Source organism: Geotrypetes seraphini, chromosome 1, assembly GCF_902459505.1.
Source record: "Geotrypetes seraphini chromosome 1, aGeoSer1.1, whole genome shotgun sequence".
Classification (NCBI taxonomy): Eukaryota; Metazoa; Chordata; class Amphibia; order Gymnophiona; family Dermophiidae; genus Geotrypetes; species Geotrypetes seraphini.
Window position 1 is genome coordinate 304452693 of NC_047084.1, and position 19279 is coordinate 304471971.

The 19279-nt window shown below is 40.9% G+C and overlaps 2 protein-coding genes across 6 annotated transcripts in view; one reads left to right on the forward strand and one right to left on the reverse strand.

The window, feature by feature from the left end:
• Window positions 1-19279, forward strand: part of LOC117365127 (dedicator of cytokinesis protein 2-like) — a 1549644-nt gene that overhangs the window by 855440 nt on the left and 674925 nt on the right. The gene's annotated exons all lie outside the window — the stretch shown is intronic.
• The window catches only part of LOC117365135, a 405951-nt gene that overhangs the window by 282143 nt on the left and 104529 nt on the right, over window positions 1-19279 (reverse strand). Inside the window, exon 3 of one of the 5 annotated variants that reach the window (XM_033955148.1) lies at window positions 18196-18478. The exons of the other annotated variants lie outside the window; for them this stretch is intronic. Coding sequence (XP_033811039.1) covers window positions 18421-18478 — 58 coding nt within the window. The 3' untranslated portion in view covers window positions 18196-18420. Of the gene's footprint in view, window positions 1-18195; window positions 18479-19279 lie in introns of those variants that run through there. 5 annotated transcript variants of the gene reach the window in all.

Consider the following 19279-nt stretch of genomic DNA (forward strand, 5'->3'; position numbering starts at 1 on the left):
ACAGCACTTATATTAGAAAATCACTTAATCCCACCCCACCCCTCCCATTTCCCACCCCCCTCCCTGGATGTGTATAGGAATCTGAAACCTTACATAAAAGGCGATTTATTGTCTAACATAAACCTCTAATGGACTCCAAATGGTTTTAAATATTTTACTGGTCCCCAATTGCTCTGATAACATCCTTTCATACCTGTAACTTTGACAGAGGGTTTCCCACCAAAACACAAGGTTTAGTTTGTCTCAGTTCTTCCAGTTTTTCAATATTAGCTGCATGGCCACTCCCGTCATGACAAGAAAAAGTCTATTTTTAATTATATCGATTGGACTTTTAGGTTTTAACAATGCCCCAAAAAGGACCATGTCGTATGATAATGGTATGGAAACGCCTAGTACCATAGTAATTTCCCCCCATATAGATTTCCAAAAACTGAGTATTAAGGGACAATAGAACAACAGATGATCCAGTGCCCCTATTTCAAGATGACAGTGCCAGCATCTATTAGACAAGTTTCAAGTTTATTAGGATTTTATATACCGCCTATCTAAGGTTATCTAAGCGGTTTTTACAATCAGGTACTCAAGCATTTTCCCTCTCTGTCCCGGTGGGCTCACAATCTATCTAACGTACCTGGGGCTATGGAGGATTAAGTGACTTGCCCAGGGTCACAAGGAGCAGCGCGGGGTTTGAACCCACAACCCCAGGGTGCTGAGGCTGTAGCTCCAACCACTGCGCCACACACTCCTCCAAGACTTTGAACTATCTAACTTTTGCAAACGAACAAAGAGTCCAAAAAATTCTATACAACAGGAAAAACCAAGTTTGGCTCATAGATGCCGACGCTGTACATCTCATCCTCCAAGTCCAAATCTGTGGCCATTGAGTAGCAGAAATCTGTTGCTTTGTCACAATGCTCCAAATGTCACTTAGGCTTGTTTTTGGCTTCTTATTCAAATATTCTGATATTAATTTATACCACTTGGCGGCCTGATGCCCTAGGAAATCTGTCTGGAAACATAGGCCCGATAAGCTATACTGATTGTTTAAGTTATGCCAATCAGGGAACCCTTTCTGAATGGCCTGTTTCAACTGCAACCATTTATAAGCTTGAGACTTTGAGATACCGAATGATTGTTGCAGTTCTGATAAATTTAGCATTTTCCGATTAGAGATTACATCATCTAAAGTACGTATGCCTGCCTGCAGCCAATGTTTCCAGAGGATCTTAGACAAGCCAATTTGAATCTTGGAGTTTAACCATAGAAATTGACACATGGATTGTTGTATTGGAATAGGTGTTAAATTATTATTATTAGGCCATTCTAAAAAAAACCTCAATTTGGACGTTTTTTTTTTTGAGAATGGACATTTCCCTGCTGCCAACTTCAGCGTCTACTGACTTAGGCCAAAAGGAGATTTAGACTGTGTTTTTTATACCCCTCCTTATATGACACCCAAAAAAGCTGTCATCAGAAAAAAGCATTATTCGCTTAAAGTTAGGTGTGGTTTACAGAATAGCACTTATGCCCGATAATCATGACTAAATTTAGGCACAGATGGCCTTATTTTTCAAGTAAACCCCCAATCCAGGCTTTGTTATCTTTTGGATCTTCTTATCTTTGTGAACTTGGATTTTAAGCTCTGACAGAAATTAAATTGAAAAAGAAGAGAACGACTGCAGATGGTAGATAATGAAATGCGTGTTTGCTTTTGTCGACTATCGCACCAATTATTTTGTTAATTTGCACTCAAAAACAAGTACATCCATCGCATTGATTAGCAATTCTATTCTATGTACCGTACTTTAGTTTCACTATTGTTACAATTACCCATACATAGCTTAAAGAACTTTAAATAAGTATGAAATTTAATTTTTGGTTGGTTTTGCAATTTTATAATTTCAATTATAATGTACCGTGAAAAAACATTTGCTTCATTCAGTGTGCCGGATCTAAAAATAGTTTGAGAGATACTGTGCTATTCTGTAATGGTGCATCAAACTTACATAGTGCCTATTTGTAATGGGGCTTACACATGTCCAGAGCATGAGTGAGGCTCCTAATTATGCACATAAGTTACAGAATACTGGAAGTCATATGCACTCTTTCTGCATTCAGACACCTACAATTATGCCAGTTCTATGGCTGCTGCACATGTGGGCATATACATGTTAGGTGCACCAAAGCTTTTATACCAGAACCTGGGCATGGAGGTTCCTTTATATCAGTGTCTGGCAAACCTTCTGGCCGGTGGCACACTAAATCCAGTGTCCTGGCCGGAAATCACCCGGAATTGCGCGGCTGTTGAAGTCACGTACATGAGTGACATCATCGTGCGACATCCGCGCATACACGGAGTACCATATGGCTGCCACCCATTTTGGTGGAGGGATCCGGGAGGTGCGAGGAGAGGGGAGAGACACCAGCCAGGAGGCGAGTCATCTGCGCCGGCTGACTTCATGGGCTGTTTTGTTCAATATATTGTCATCTTCTTTGGGATTGCTACTAGAGAAAACTGGTTTTCAGGTCTACATTTATGCAGATATCATCACCATTTTGTTCACAGTAAATTCTCCTTTTCATAATACTTTTATCTCAACTAACAGACTGTATGTCTTTGATTAGTACTTGGATGAGAAATAACTCCCTCAAACTTAATGAGGAGAAATTCTACACTTTAGTAATAAAATTGTATTTGATAAAAATTTAGTTTTGCAGATAGGGAATATTATGTACAGTTTGGAAAGATCGATCAAAGTTTTAAGAATAACTCTTGATTACAGATTGACTTTGATTGATCAAGTCATTACATTACTTAAAAATTATGTATGGGTTATGCAAAAATTAAGTAGAATTCAGAAGTCTCACAAGGCTGTCCCATGAAGTCTCAGCAGCCATTTTGAAAATCTTCAGATCTGCCGTGGCAGTGGCTCTAGCAGCAGCAGGGGCAGGTAAGAGTTGGGCTCTTTCCTGTCCCCAGAGAAGCCACTAGACCATCAGGGATAATAAGCTAGGGCACAGGAGGGGTTGGGTTGGCAACAGGGTTGCACTATGGCGGGGAGGGGGGAGAGGCTAAGCTGGAGGGAGGGCCGGATGGCAAGGGAGGGGAAAGATGGAGGGATGGATGGCAGGGAGCGAGGGATGATGGATGGATGGCAGAACAGATGAAGGGAGGCAGGAGTACAGCAATGGGTAGACCTGGCCCGCCTGCCTAGTCACAGAGAACTTTTCCACACCAGCGTCAGGGAAGCAGGCTGGGCTCTTGTGGTCCCTGCACCTCCCTCTCTTCACTCTCTAGCTACAATGGGTCAGAATCAGCAGCAGCGATCACCACAGGCTGCGTGCTGGTAACCCAGAACCTCTCCTCTGCTGCTGTTACAACTTCCTGTTTCTGCTGGGGCAGCAAGCGGCAGAGGAGAGGCTTCTGGGTTACTGGCAGGCAGCCTGTAGCAATTGCTGCTGCTGACTGACCCATTGAAGCCAGTGGAAAGTGAAGAAATGGAGGTGCAGGAGTCCAGCTTGCTCCCTGATGCTAGCGCACGTGAGAGCTAGCTGTAAGTGTGGTGGAGGAGGGATAGGAAGGGAAGATGCTTCACGTGTGTTGAGAGGACAAAATAAGAAAGTTTGTAGGACATGGGGTGGAAGGGAGGAAGTGGTGGAGAGGGGCGAGAAAGGGAAAATGTTACATGTGGGGTAGAGGGGAGGGAGAGAGATTGCAAGGAGAAGGGCAAGAGAGGAAGAAATATTGGGGAAGAGGGGTGCACGGAGAGAGAGGGAGAAATGTAAAAAATTATGGTGGAAGGGAAGAAGGGAGATATGTTTGACCAAGGACACAAAGAAGGGGAAAGAGATGGTGGAAAGTGGGGGGGAGAGGCAGAGATGTTGGACATGGCAGAGAAAGGAGAGAATAATGCATTGGGGAGGGAGAAGATTTATGTTGGACCAAGGATACAAGCGGAGGTAGAGGGAGAGGGAGAGAGAGATGTTGAACATGGGGGTGTATGAGAGGGAGGGAGAGAAAGACAACAGGTGTTAACTTTTAATGTAGTGATTGTAATATGTCAGTTTTTGAAATTGACATCTACTATCTTTATATTTTGCACAGTACACGGGGATATCACCTTTTTCTCTTTCTCTGGTGTTGCATTGTGGCTTCTTGGGGATTCAATTTAATATTTATCTATGTGTTTCTATTTTTAATTTATGATTAGTTATTCTATATTGTGTGAGGGTCTGTCTGTGCTCTGCGCATATGAAAGATACATAGTTTTCTGTTAGCATTAATTGTGCAGGATGGATCTGTATTAATCTGGCTTGCTAGGTTTATTGATGTTCTAGTATGCATTCTATTGTTTGGTGCTGTGTTTTTCTAAGTAGATCCTTGTTACTTGTCTCGTGGGTGTTACTGCTAGTATGATATGGTGGATTTGCTTCAGGTCCTGGATGACATTTGTATTGTTTTGCATTACTTCACAGTATGCCTGTTACTGGATTTTGGATTTAAATTTAGATCACACCTTTCTCAGTAGTAGTTTAAGGAAAGTTTCATTCAGGTATAGTAGGTATTTTCATCATCCCGGAGGGCTTACATTTTAACTTTTGTGCCTGATACGATGGATGGTTGAGTGACTTGTCCAAGATTTCAGGGAGCAGGAGTGACATCTCTGGTTCTCGGCCTGCAGCTCTATTAGGCAGAGTTAATACAGATAGCACATATTATCTATATTAGCTGTACCTAATCTTTGGTAACTCAATACCTTACTAAAGGCTAGCAGAGCTGAAGCCTTGTGGCCATTTGGCAAAAACACTAACCCCCTCTTCTACAAAGCCACACTAGTGGCTGCCGCGCGGTAACGGCCCCTAAGCCCGTAGAGATTTAAAGGGCTTTGGGGCTGTTGCCGTGCGGCTTTGTAGAAGAGGGGGCAAGGTTTATGGTTGCTAATAACCTCAGGATTTTTGGTTAGTGCTGCTGAAATATCACTGCTTACATGGCCAACAGGAAGATACTGAACTGGCAAGCTAAGTCTTAAAATGCCCCCATATAGTTCCAGAATACTGCAACTATTATTCTATTCAATATGTTGTTTTTCTGTACATTGTATTGATTTTTTTTTATACATAATTCCCTGGAGTTCATACAGTATGCATAAAAAAATCAGTAATAGAAGAACTGTCCCATTCTTTTTTAAAGAGTGATGCTCATACAGGGGGAGCAATATTCTTTTAAAGCTGCACTAAACATTCAGGGCTTCTTTTACTAAGGTGTGTTAGGGCATTAACGCACGGAATTGCCGCGCGTGATAGACTTTAACGCCAGCATTGAGCTAGCCTTAGTTCTAGCTGCGTAACGCGTGGTAATATCCGGCGTGCGCTAAAAACGCTAGCGCACCTTAGTAAAAGGAACCCTCAGTATCTGAATTTTATTCAGAGTAGCTAAGAATATGTGAATAAGTAGGGAAAGCATGCAGAGTATGACATTCTTTCCAACTTCCCTGCAAGTGTTTATATTCAGTACTAGCTGATGCCCCGGCGTTGCACGGGTATTTAATTATAGCAATAACACTGTAAATGGATTCAAATAAAGATACTTTATAGTGGTGAATGAAATTATTTTTTTACAGCTTTATAAAAAGTACAATATTCAAATTATAATGTGAAATATTTGACAAAATGAATACAATACAACTAACACAAAACTTGATTATAAACAACATTTTTAGTTTCACCTCCAGGAGCAAGAACATATAAATTCTTGGGTGAAGAGACCCCCAGAACATATCACCCCAGTTAGTGAGGGATCTGCATACCAAGTTTCGTTCAAATCGGTCAAGCCGTTTTTGAATTACTGTGAGAATGGCAGCGTTTTACTTTTTTTCCATTGACATGAATGGGTGAAATCTGATGTTCTGTTTGTAGCTCCGCCCACGTGTGCAGGTGGGCCGCGAGACCCCCAGAACATATCACCCCAGGTAGTTGGAATTACTGTGAGAATGGCAGCTTTTTACATTTTTTCCATTGACATGAATGGGTGAAATCTGATTTTCTGTTTGTAGCTCCGCCCACGTGTGCAGGTGGGCAGCGAGACCCCCAGAACATATCACCCCAGGTAGTGAGGGATCTGCATATCAAGTTTCGTTCAAATCGGTCCCACAGCTTTTTACATTTTTCCCATTGACTTGAATGGGTGAAATTAGATTTTCTGTTTGTAGCTCCGCCCACGTGTGCAGGTGGGCCGCGAGACCCCCAGAACATATCACCCCAGGTAGTGAGGGATCTGCATACCAAGTTTCGTTCAAATCGGTCCCAAGCTTTTTACATTTTTTCCATTGACTTGAATGGGTGAAATCTGATTTTCTGTTTGTAGCTCCGCCCACGTGTGCAGGTGGGCCGCGAGACCCCCAGAACATATCACCCCAGGTAGTGAGGGATCAGCATAGCAAGTTTCGTTCAAATCGGTCAAGCCGTTTTTGCGTGATCGCGGCACATACACACACATACACACATACATACCTCCGATTTTATATATATAGATATAGGCTTAAAATATTTATTTGCAATGCCCTAGGCTCATAAAATTGCATAAAATCATGTGCTTTGAGTGGGGAGATGTGAGGAAGGAAATTAAGACTGTGGGGACAGGGATGAAAACTATGGGGACGAGGAGGGGACAGGGATGAAAAATGCACTTCACTGCGGGGATGGTGAGGGGACAGGAATGAAAAAGTGGGGATAGCAACCCATGTATTGTTTAAGCTGGCATGTTTGATTTTTAAGATCTTAAATGGCTTAAGTCTGTTATATCTAATAAGGTTGATTAATAGGCCGACTGTTACTAGATTACATCTTATTCGCCTTTAGAACTTATTAACTTATCCACATTTTAGGAATGTATAATTTAAGAATATTTCCCAATCCTCTTTTCATTATATAGCTTCCTATTTTTGGTCATCACTCCCTACGGAAATAATATCTTTGTCTATTTATTATAAGAAGACAATTAAAACTTACTTATTTAAAAATGTTTTGTCTTAATTTGCATGTGTTATAATGGTTCTTGGTATCATATTTATATTTTGAAATGTAAACTTTCTAGATATATGATCTAATTTACTGTGAACAACTAGTGGAATATAAGTGACTGTTACATTAACTGTATCTTCACTCATACATTCACCCGAGATCCCCCCCCCCCAAATAAACACTCTGCCCCATACCCTCACCTGTCCCCCCATACCCAAACACCCCTGCACGTACCTCAAACACAGATGAGAATTTAGGACAAAAGTTTACGACCCCTACATATACTTTCAAATAAAATATTTTTATTCTGAAACAATTTTATTTCCTCTTTTCCGGTCTTCATAAAATCAGAACACAAAAGATTCAATATGTTTTGACAACTGAAAAACCATAATGAGGCATAGCATGTTCTCAAAATGTAATAGAAGAAGCCCAGCACCCTTTCTACAAATCTCAGTTGGAAAGCATTTCTGAAGTCATGCCTCTGCATGTTTTTGTTGTTTTTTTTATTACTTTTCATTCTTTCATACATATGGCATTGGACATAATGATGTAAAAGAGATCTCCATCTGTTTGTAGACAAAATAATTTTCCTCGGAGGGGATGCAAAGTCACCAGATTATGAAAATGGAACTATCTTAGATGAGTTTGAAAAATAGAAACACTGGGGTCAGTATTTTTGGAAAGCATAACAATTCACCATTGTTTCATTCCAAATCCCATTGGCCCAATGGCCCATTTTTGAATCGCACAAGCAATAGGATAAGCTGCTTTGCTGAATTGTACAAGCAACAGAGTATGTCGTTCTGCCTTGGCATTTAACACCTCGACCCTGATGAAGAGGGTGAAACGTGATTTCACATAGGTAGAGGTCCCTTGTAACTCATCCCCTCTTCTACAAAGCCGCGCTAACGGCTGCCGTGCAGTAATGGCCCCGAAGCCCATAGAGATTTAAAGGGCTTCGCGGCTGTTGCCGCGCGGCTCTGTAGAAGAGGAGGTGAGTTACAGCAAGATAAGTTATAGATTTTCATATACTAATTTTTGAAGATAATATGAAAGAAAATGCTTAATTGGAATGTTTAATGGGAAGACATAAGTTGAAGATAATAGAAAAAAAAATAGAAAATAAGGATCAATGAGTGAAGGCTGTCTTAAGGTGCATTTCGGAAAGAAATTAACACTGTACTGTTAGATAAATTCATTTCCTAAATAGAAGTTATATTAATAACAATAATTCTACTCTGACTACTCTTAGGAAATTGTTGTACTCTTGCTATTTGTATTTTGTACTTCGCTGATTGTCCAGCTGTCTTCAGTGTAAACCACCTAGAAATCATCTGATTGTGGCGGTAGAGAAGAATAAAGATATGTTATGTTATATGTTATGTAATACACTTTAGCAGCTATCTGATGATCCTATGAAATACACATCAGGAGATATAGAAAGTAAATACACTATACTGTATATTATAGTGGGCTTCACTGTTACCTTTTTCAACTAAGTATGGATATGATACCTTATGCTTTTGACCAACATTATATTATAAATATCTACATGGCATAAATGTACAAGATGCAAGTCTCTTTCAAGTGAATGGAAGCTCTGGAATGAGGAGGCATAGTATGAAGGGGAAAGGGGAAAGGGGAAAGATTCAGAAGTAACCTCAGAAAATACTTTTTCATGGAAGGGGTAGTGAGAGCTTGGAACGGTCTCCCGGTGGAGGTGATGGAAACAAAAAGTATATCTGAATTCCAGAAAGCTTGGGATAAGTACATTGGAACTCTAAGGGAGAAGAGAGGATAGTAGATGGCATGGTTAGGCAGACTAGATAAGTCATATGGTCTTTAACTGCCTTCATTTTTCTCTGTTTCTGTGTAATTATCAGGGCTAATTGGCAACAATTAGAATTTACACATGCATCTTGCTAGGTGCTATTCTATAAAGATGTGTACACATATGCTTACATCTGGATCTGGAAAGGGAATGTGACAATGGGAGGGTCATAGGCATTCCAAGAATTTGCATGCACTGTTATAGAACACACCTGACCCATGCTTAATTTAGGTGTGAGCATTTCCTGGCGCTAAGCTCTATTTTATAAACAGCACCCAACTCAGAGTGCCATTTTCAGTGCTGGGTTTTTTTTTTGTGTGGTACCTTTAATACAATTTGGTTCAATATGTTTGATTTTAAAACAATATCTATGCAACTCTTTCCTTCCCCCACCCAAAGCATGCCTCCAGAGTCGTGAGGATGAGATGTCAATAATTCAGCCACAGGTGTAAATTTCAAGGTTCACTTTATTGATAGTTGCACTGCGTGGTGGAGCATAGTGGGACCTAGGCAATGCTCCTACTTACACACATAGAGGGGCATTTAATATAAGACATCTAAGTATGAGTCTGGATATTTTGGGAAAGACATCCAGAAATCCAGTAGAAAAAAATGTCCATTTATGAAATCTCAAAACAACTTTCTTTTTTTTTTAAATGACCTATCTGGTTATTTTGGTCCTTAGTGTACCTTTTTTGGCCATTTTTGAATACAAAGAAGTCCAAATGAAAAATGCACAAAAGCAAGCCATTGAGACATCCAAGCAGCCAGCATTCTGAGCAAACTGGCCTCACAGACAACTGAGCAGAGCAGAGGGGCGTTCTAGGAGATACTGCAGTGAATGTCACATTAAGAAGTCCCAGGCACATATATCAGTATAACCTGCTTATCGTTTTTTGGTGAGCCCTCCAATACCCACCCAAAACTTACTGTACCCACCTGTACACCACAGCAATAACCCTTCTGCCAGCAGGTGTCATTTTTATGTACAGTAGGTTTTGGGTGGATTTTGGAGGGCTCACCCAGGGAGAGTGTGGCACAGAGATTAAAGCTACAGCCTCAGCACCCTACTGGTGTGGGTTTAAACCCATGCTGCTCCTTGTGACCTTGGGCAAGTCACTTAATCCCACTATTGCCCCAGGTAGATTAAATTGGGACAGGGACAGGACAGGGAAAAATGCATGAGCACCTGAATAAATTAATGTAAACCGTTCTGAGCTCCCTTTGGAGAATGGTTTAGAAAATTGAATGAATAAATAAATAAATAAATTATAGTGACATGTGTACCTAGAACTTTTTATGTATTTAGTTAGTTAGTTTTATAGCCTGTCCTCCCCAGATGTCCAGAACAGGTTACAAGGATATGTACACAGAACTTTTCAGGATCAATAACACACATGCTACGGGATCAATAATGTGCTACAGGATCAGTAACACACGTGTTAGAGAGAATTGAGATGGCTTTCGATAACACACATGCTTTAGTGAATCTAAGAGTATACAAGCTATATAGTATCTACATGGCTGTAGTAGATAAGAGAACAGCATTGACTGACAGACTCAGGTGACCCGAGTTATGGTGTGCCGGGTCTCAGTTGGTTAAAATTTGAGATCATGAGCGAGTTGGTTCATGAATAGTAGCATCTTTACTGCCTTCCAGAAGGGCAGTAGGTTGTCAATTGCTCTGATGGCAGGAAGGAGTTGGTTCCATAGTTTAGTGCCCCTCTGATCTGATGAGCTGTGTCTGTGTGACCATCTGAAGTTGTAATACAGGCTGGAATGTACTGTTTCTTTCACATCTTTGGGTGGTAGGAGGGGGTGGGGGGTGGTGACCATTAGGGGAGTAAGGGAGGGTCATGCCTTAATCCCTTCAGTGGTCATCTGGTCAGTTTGGGTACCTTTTTGATCCTTATTCATTTTTAAAAAGGTCTAGCTCCAAATATCTAAATGGTACCCTGGACGTTTTGTTAAAAGTTTGATTATCCCTGCACAGAACGTTCAACTCCTAGGCCCACCCTTAGCCCATCCAAAACATGCTACCTTAAGATTTAGATGCATTGGAGACAAAACGACCAGAAAGATGTCTAGAAAGTCAGTTTTGAAAATGGCTACTTGAACGATTTATGCTGTCTTTTGGATGTCTATCTTTTTTGAAAATGAGCCCCTATAACTTTTAGGTCACTGAAAGGTATATGCGTCCCTGTTGCACTTAGACACATTAATACTTGGTTATGCTAGCCAGTAGGTGTCTACTTTCCATAATAGAACAATGTGCCCTTTGGGCACCTAAATGGACATTCTCAGTTATAGAACTGCCCCCAAAATGGTTTAGAAATAACATGCTCAGAAATGTTGACAAGTTTTACAGGGCCACATTTATTTAAATATGTGCTGGTTTAATTATGTTTCAGCGGTTTTGAACCGTTTTGCATTGGATTTGGGAAATCTTGAATGAGGTAAAGGAAACGTTAGAAATCCAAGAAAGTATTTGAAAATGGATAATAGCAGAAGTTATACATTACCAGCACTCTTCATGATCCACGCTAAGATCTTGAAATAACATATTAACTTGTTATTTTCTATGGAACCACAGGCGGTTGGCATGACAACCCACAGCAATGCAGATAGTCAGCAGCCTATAAGAGCAGGCATGGTGCATTCCTGGTCATAGATTTTTGCCTTATTTCTTGAACGTCAGTAATTTGTATGTGTCAACTCACTAAGTCACTAATGAGTAATATTTAGAATTGCTTTGGGTAGTTATAATGATGATAACTATGGAAACTACATGAGTAAGTGGTTAAGCAACAGAACTCAGAGAGTGCTCATAAATGAAGTGATCTCTGGCTAAGTAAAAGTAGCCAATGTAGTACTTCAAGACTCAGATCTAGTTATTTGAATATCTTTGTGTAATCTCATCACTAAAAATTTGTAGGTGGAAACTGTTCTCATTGGGACTGTTAGAAAGTGTGGCATATTAAAGAGGGAAGTGCATGTTGTAGTTGACTCTATACAAAAGGATAGAGGCTGGTAGAATAATAATGAGGTCATTGAATCTAGAGATGATGGTATTCTTGGAGGCAAGGGGTGCTTTGCCTCTTATCTGTCTCGCAGAAGCAAGACTTGGTGGCCAAAAGAAGGAGTCTAAAACAAGTTCCAGAAAAGGGCTATGGAGTAAAGAAAAAGGGAGTCTTTGTGTTTTATCTCTTTTGTGGCCCAGGAAAGAAAATAGGGTGATGTCTGTAGATCATGGCTTATTAGGGTTTAAGCAACAAGCGAGAAATGTACCCACTGTAGTGTTACATTGGTGTGAAGTATGTTCAGAGGAAAAAAGATTTGAAGTATGGCAGCTTATAGAAGAGCGTGTTCTATGAAAGCTGGAAGCTTGGGGGATACCGAAGGAGCTCAGAGAGATCCTGTTAAGTCCTTTTAAAAATTATTAATAGATCCTTAGACACAGGAGAAGTGCTGCAAGATTAGAGAAGAAAAGATTTGTATGCTCACTTTACAAAAAGGGTGACAGAGAAGAAGTGAAAAACTAAAGGGAAGCCAGGACCAGATGACATTCACCCCAGAGTCTTAAAAGAGCTCAAACATGAAATTATTAATCTGTTACAAGTACTCTGTAATTTATCATTAAAAATGAGCTGGAGGGTGACCTGTATAATGACCATTTTTGAAAAGAGTTCCTGGTTAACCCAGGAAACTACAGACCAGTAAACCAGACCTTGATGCCTGGAAAAAACACTGAAGCCGATCTTTTTTACATCCAACTGTGGGCACCATTTACTGATCTAGCCCATTGTGAAAAAGTAGAAATATTTAGCCCAGCATGCCAAGCAAGCTAAAAAAGCAAATAAATGATATGGATAGGGTTGCCAGATTACCTCTTTAAAAAAAGAAGGCATCTGGTCCCGCCCTGTTCCACCCCCAGTCCCTCCCCAGCTACGCCCCATTCCTCCCCCACCCCTCAAGAACCTCCCCATCGACGCAATGATGTAACATTCATGGGTACATGCATATGGCATCATCATGGTGACAGCCGCACGTGCGCAAAAGCTTCTAGACGCAGCCTCTGAGCTCAGGTATTCCAAAACCTGAACTGTCAAGTTTTGGAAATCCTCTAAAAAGATGTCCGGGTTTTCCCAGACATATGGTAACCCTAGAGATGGAGATTATCCAAAAAGGTATGGAGAACCAAACTGAATATCATTATGCCTTCATATAGGTCCCTGATGCATCTACATCTTGTGTACTCTGGCCCTGATTCTGTAAGTTTGCCTAAATTTAGGCACCAATATTGGTGCCTAACTTAATTAATTAACAGGCTCAACTGATGCCGATATTGGCACTCAACAACTCACAATCTGCTTTAACTGGACTTAATTGAAAGTTAGGTGCCTAACTCGAAAAACTTGATTCAATAAAAAGTAGGTGATTAGCCCAAACTGCCTGCACTAAAAGTGGGTGTGGTTAGGGAATGTGTTTTCAAGTTAGGATCCTTTGTGAATTAAGCTATGTTGGGCTATGATATCGGTGCCTAACTTTAGGTGAAGAAAACCCTGGTATAAATTGAGGACACCTAAATATTAGGATGCTGAGTGACACCTAAGCTTGATTCTATACTGGGCACCACTTGATCCTATTTTAATAAAACATAAAACAGCTATGTTTTATAGAGTCGGTGCCAATATCAGCACCTAAATTTAGGAAGACTTTGTAGAATCAGGGCCTATGTGCAGTTTTTGTTATCCCATCTCAAAAAGAATACAGTGCAATTAGAAAAGGTTCAGAGAAGCATGACAAAAATGCAAAGATATCAAGTTATCCAGTTCCAGACTGGAGACATTTTGACCATTTCTATTCATAAGAACATAAGCAATGCCTCCGCTGGTTCAGACCTGAGGTCCATCGTGCCCAGCAGTCCGCTCACGCGGCGGCCCAACAGGTCCATGACTTGTGCAGTAATCCTCTATTTATACCCCTCTATCCCCTTTTCCAGCAGGAAATTGTCCAATCCTTTCTTGAACCCCAGTACCGTACTCTGCCCTATTACGCTCTCTGGAAGCGCATTCTAGGTGTCCACCACACGTTGGGTAAAGAAGAACTTCCTAGCATTCGTTTTGAATCTGTCCCCTTTCAACTTTTCCGAATGCCCTCTTGTTCTTTTATTTTTTGAAAGTTTGAAGAATCTGTCCCTCTCTACTCTCTCTATGCCCCTCATGATCTTATAAGTCTCTATCATATCCCCTCTAAGTCTCCTCTTCTCCAGGGAAAAGAGACCCAGTTTCTCCAATCTCTCAGCGTATGAAAGGTTTTCCATCCCTTTTACAAGATGTGTCGCTATCTTCTGAACCCTCTCGAGTAACGCCATATCCTTAAGATACGGCGACCAATATTGGAAGCAGTACTCCAAATGCGGACGCACCATCGCCCGATACAACGGCAGGATAACTTCTTTCATTCTGGTTGTAATACCCTTCTTGATTATACCTAGCATTCTATTTGTAAAAAAAGACTAAAGGAAATAGATCTATTGTAGGGAAGTTCCAGGTACTTGCAGTCCAGACTGGTTACTCTCAAAGACAGATTGCGTGACTTGATGGACCTTAGTCCAATTCAGCATGGCTTTTCTTATTTATTTCATTGAGACTTATTAATCGCCTTTATGAAGAGAGTCTTCCAAGGAGGTGTACAGCAGGTATAATTCAACATTAAAAAAACGTACAATTTTGTTACCAGCATAACAGTAGTAAAAAGACCAAATACAAACATAACTACAGTAAATGAGGTAGAATTAAAACCAGTAAATTGAAACTTATTAATAGGACTACCCAGTGGTGTAGCGAGGATAGGAGTAGGGTTGCCAGATTTTCCAATCGGAAAATCTGGACCCTTAGACCCACCCCCCAGGACCGACTAGTTCCACCCATCCCTGCCCTACTATGAAACAGTTTCAAAAATATACTTATTAACAGCCCTGAAATACATACCGAAAGGGAGACACAATAAAATTGTAACATTCAAATAACATAGATATTACGCTAATGCTTCTCTATAATACAACTTATCCTATAGCCAAGGGATCAAATTCAGATATTAGATGGGGACAAGATGGGTGGTACAGAGTGCTTTGGGATAAACAGATGGGAGGCTAAATTCAAGACAAGTTGTTTATTACAGTTAAACAAGGTATAAGGAACCAATTTAGTTAGTATGTGTGGTGAACTAGTCCTGGTGCAGAATAAGTGTATACTAAATTACCCTATGTATTAAAGGCTTGGGTGAAGAGCCAGGTTTTCACCTGCTTCATTAAGTTCTTATGGAATAGCCAAAAGGGGGAAAAAAGATGTGATAGAGCATATGTAAGTTAATGGACTTTCCTAGGATTCTTAATTTGGGACCTCATATGATCTTTTGAGATCAAGGACTTTTGTGCTGTTCTATTGTCAAGGCCAGCCCCCTTCTTCTGTTGTTCTTTAAGTTAATGGTGAGGCATTGTCTGAAGTATTGGATCCCTCTGGAGGAAGGCCATACCTCTGAAAAGATACTGTATAAGCAGAAAAAATGGCAGTCCAGAGAAGGGCTACTAAAATAGTGCAGAGTCTGCACAAAAAGCTGAAAATAAGGCAGAAGGAAAAATATATATATATATATATATATACACAGTATAGTGCATAAGAGAGAAGTGAGAAGGCAACATGATAGAGACAGTCACATATCCCAAAGGGATAAATAATTCACAAATTCACAATTTCAGTGAAAAGGCTACTCTAGGACATGGAAACAAAGAAACAGTGAAAATGATGGCAGATATGGACTATCCTGTCTGCCCATGTATACCATCTATCGTGTTTCCCTGAAAATAAGACACTGTCTAATATTAATTTTGGGCCCAAAAAAGGCACTAGATCTTATTTTCAGGGATGTCTTATTTTTTTCATGTACAATGATCCTCTTTCCCTTCCTCTCCTGCACCCCAATTCTTCCTATTTCCTTTCTATCTCCCACTGTGCATCTTTCCTCCCCTCTCACCCATCCCTTTGTGCAGTATCCTCCCATCACTTGTGCAGGAGAACCCTTGCAGCTTCTATCCCTCCCTTCCTCTCTTCCTCCCATGTAGCATCTTTCTATCCCCCTGCAGCGCGTGCACCCCCCTCCCTCGCCGATCCTTCTCTCCCTCCCATCCAAACTGCGAGACCAAAATAAATACTTTATAACAAATCGGCAGCGGAAGCAGCAAGCTAGACAGGTTGCTTTGTGGCCTTCTATCGCCCAGGCGTTCCTCTGCCACGTTGCTGATGACATCATCAGCAAAGCAGCAGAGGAATGCCCGGAAAATAGAAGGCCGTGAAGCAGCCTGTCCGGCTTACAGCTGACGCTGATGGTTTGTTATAAGGTATTTATTTTGGTCTCATGGTTAGGATGGGAGGAAGAGATGAGGTGGGGGGAGGGGGGAACGCTGCTGCCGGTGACTAGGGCTTATTTTGGGGGTAGGGCTTATATTAAGACCTACCCTGAAAATCATGCTAGGGCTTATTTTCGGGGAAACACAGTACTATCTTTTCCTCTTCTTTGCAGATCCAACATGTTAGAAATAGCATTAGACAAAAGTTGTGGGCTGAATTGGTGGCTTAATGTCAAGCAGTAGGATGCTACTATGCTGAGGGTTTGGGTGTAATACTTCAGGTCTCTATTCCCAGACTAGCAGGACTGGTGTTAGACATGCAGGGTCCCAAGTCAGAAACTGGGAAGGGGTCCCCACATCCAGTGGCGTAGTAAAGGGGGGGGGGGGGCGGTCCACCCGGGTGCCATCTTGGTGAGGGTACAGATACCTGTCCTCCTCTCCGCCCCCCAGCCCCTTCACTTTCCTGTCCCCCACTGACACACTTGCGCGCCACTTCCCTTCTCCTGTACATCTGTAATGTTTCTGGCGCGAGCAGCAACTCCCAATCTGCTGTTGCGCCAGTGTTGGCTCTTCCTCTGATGTCACTTCCTGGACCCACACCTAGGAAATGATGTCAGATGATAAGCCGACACTGGCGCGACAGCAGGTTGGAGGTTGCTGCTCGTGCCAGGAACATTACAGTATGGGGGAAGGGAAGGGGTGTGCATGCAGCAGGAGGGGTGGGGAAGGAGCATGTGGAAGTGGGGGAGTAGAGAAAGAGGGCGGGAGAGGGGAGCCAAAGCCCCAGGCACCTCTCACCCTCGCTATGCCACTGCCCACATCCCACCTGCAAGCTATACTTCCTTCAGCCTGAGGTAGGCGTGAGGATCCTTGTGGCATTGGGTCCCAGGTTAATAGCCTTATGTACAACCACTTAATAACAGCCCTGTAGATTAGGGCAATTCCAGTGAGGAAGAAGAGAAGGAAAGTCAGAGATCATCTGGCATTTATGGCATTGTAGCAATATATCATGTTGGCATAATGTTTTTGTTTCTAAATATTTAACAGGCTTCAATAAAGTAAGGGGGAGCATTTTCAGAAAAAAAGAAATTGAACAGCGAGAGATTATCATATAGAATTGAGAGAGGAAGGTAATACTTCTTTACTGAGAGTATAATGGTTTTGTGTGATAAGGTACAAGCAGAAGTAGTGGCAATCAAAACTGTAAGAACATTTAGAAACATGACTGCAGATAAAGGCCAAATGGCCCATCTAGTCTGCCCATTCACAGACCACTGTCTCTTGCTCTCTCTGAGAGATCCTCCCCTGCCATTTTCTCAAAATGCAACAACACTATATTTAAAATCTTCCTCCGTATGACCCATCTCAAGCTAGTACACTAACAAAGGAGCCTGCACTTGACCCATACTTATGTTACTAAAATGTTCTTCAATACGTAACTTGATGGATCTCTTGGTATGCCCAATATAATACTTACTACTGTACATGGGCAAATTGCACAATACACTACTTGACTAGAGTTATAATCAGTATTCACGCATAAAAAAAAATGCATTTTATCTAGCTTATGAGGCATAAGGCATTTGAATATGCTTAGAACAAATATAGTGGAACACCATTAGTATACAGTGGTTGGGAGGTAATGTTATGTAACCGGATACAAATAGAGCACTTATGTTATATGTAGTCTTACATCCTGTTGAATCCTCGCGGAGTGGAGTTCTAGGCGGGTTACAAATAGTATACACATTACAAACTTACTGATAACAATGTCTGATTACAAAACCCTCTAAAGGGGGGACCCCCCCTGCTATTCAGAAAATTTGTCAAGACAAACTAGCGCAGTACTGTTATTATCTCTGTTCCTGTAATTAGTAACGTACCCTGTAACTCTCCTAGTAATGTCCTGCTTACCTCTTTTGTAATCTGCTTAGAACTGCAAGGTGAAGGCGGAATGTAATGTAATGCAAACAAACATTATAAACAGCTCATATATACAGTATATATGGTAAATGATAAAAATCTGATTACATCTTTAACAGATAGTTCAGTAAGCTTCGATTTAACAAATAATCTTTTCAGAAGTAGTGGGATGCTGATATCATTAGTGTTGCACCGAGCAGTCTTTCAGGGCGTGATCTAGATATCATTTGGTCCCTCATAGAGACTTTTGAAGAGTCATGTTTTCAGATATTTGCAGAACGTAACACGGATCTCTGCAGGAAATGAGTTTCAAACTTCTATGATTTGCAGTGTCTTTCATAGATAGAAATCAGTCAAAGTTGTGGTGTTTTATCAATCTGCCTAAGAGTTCAGTGAGTCTGGGGAAGCTATCAGGAGCGTCTCCATGTAGGATCTTAAATGCTATACAGCATAATTTGAACTCAACCCGTTTTTGTATCAGGAGCCGATGTAACTCCATATGCAGTGGTGTGACATGATTGAATCTTGGATTTGTAGAATATAAGCCTTGCTATAGATATTTTGTACCAGCTGGATTTGTATTAATTTCACAGAGTCAGAACATTCAAATAACATAGAGTAGTGCTTTGCAGTAGTCCAGTGAGGACAGAATAGATAGATGACTAAAGTGTAGCAAAAGATTTTTTGGGCTAAATTTTTAACTTAGACATCAAAGTTTAGTAAGCTATCCAAGTTGACTCCCAGAACTATGGACATTTTTTCATTGTTGAAGCTAATTCTGTTATCTAGTCTAATAGTAGGTGGGATTAAACGTGTGTGTTGTCTGAACCAAAATAGTTGTTGGGTTTTTTTCCCTGTATTTAATCTAAGATGGTATCTAACTGTCAATTCTTGTAGTCTCACTAATGCTCTTGACAACTTGATAACCAGAACAATAAAATACAGTAGTGTTAAAAATCAAATACGAAATTTTTACAGCACTGTTTGTAATGACAAGAGACAATAGACAGTATTTCTACACCAATCGTTTATAAAATATGGGTCAATTCTGTATCAAACCACATTTGAAAAAAAAAAATGTACTGTATAGGACA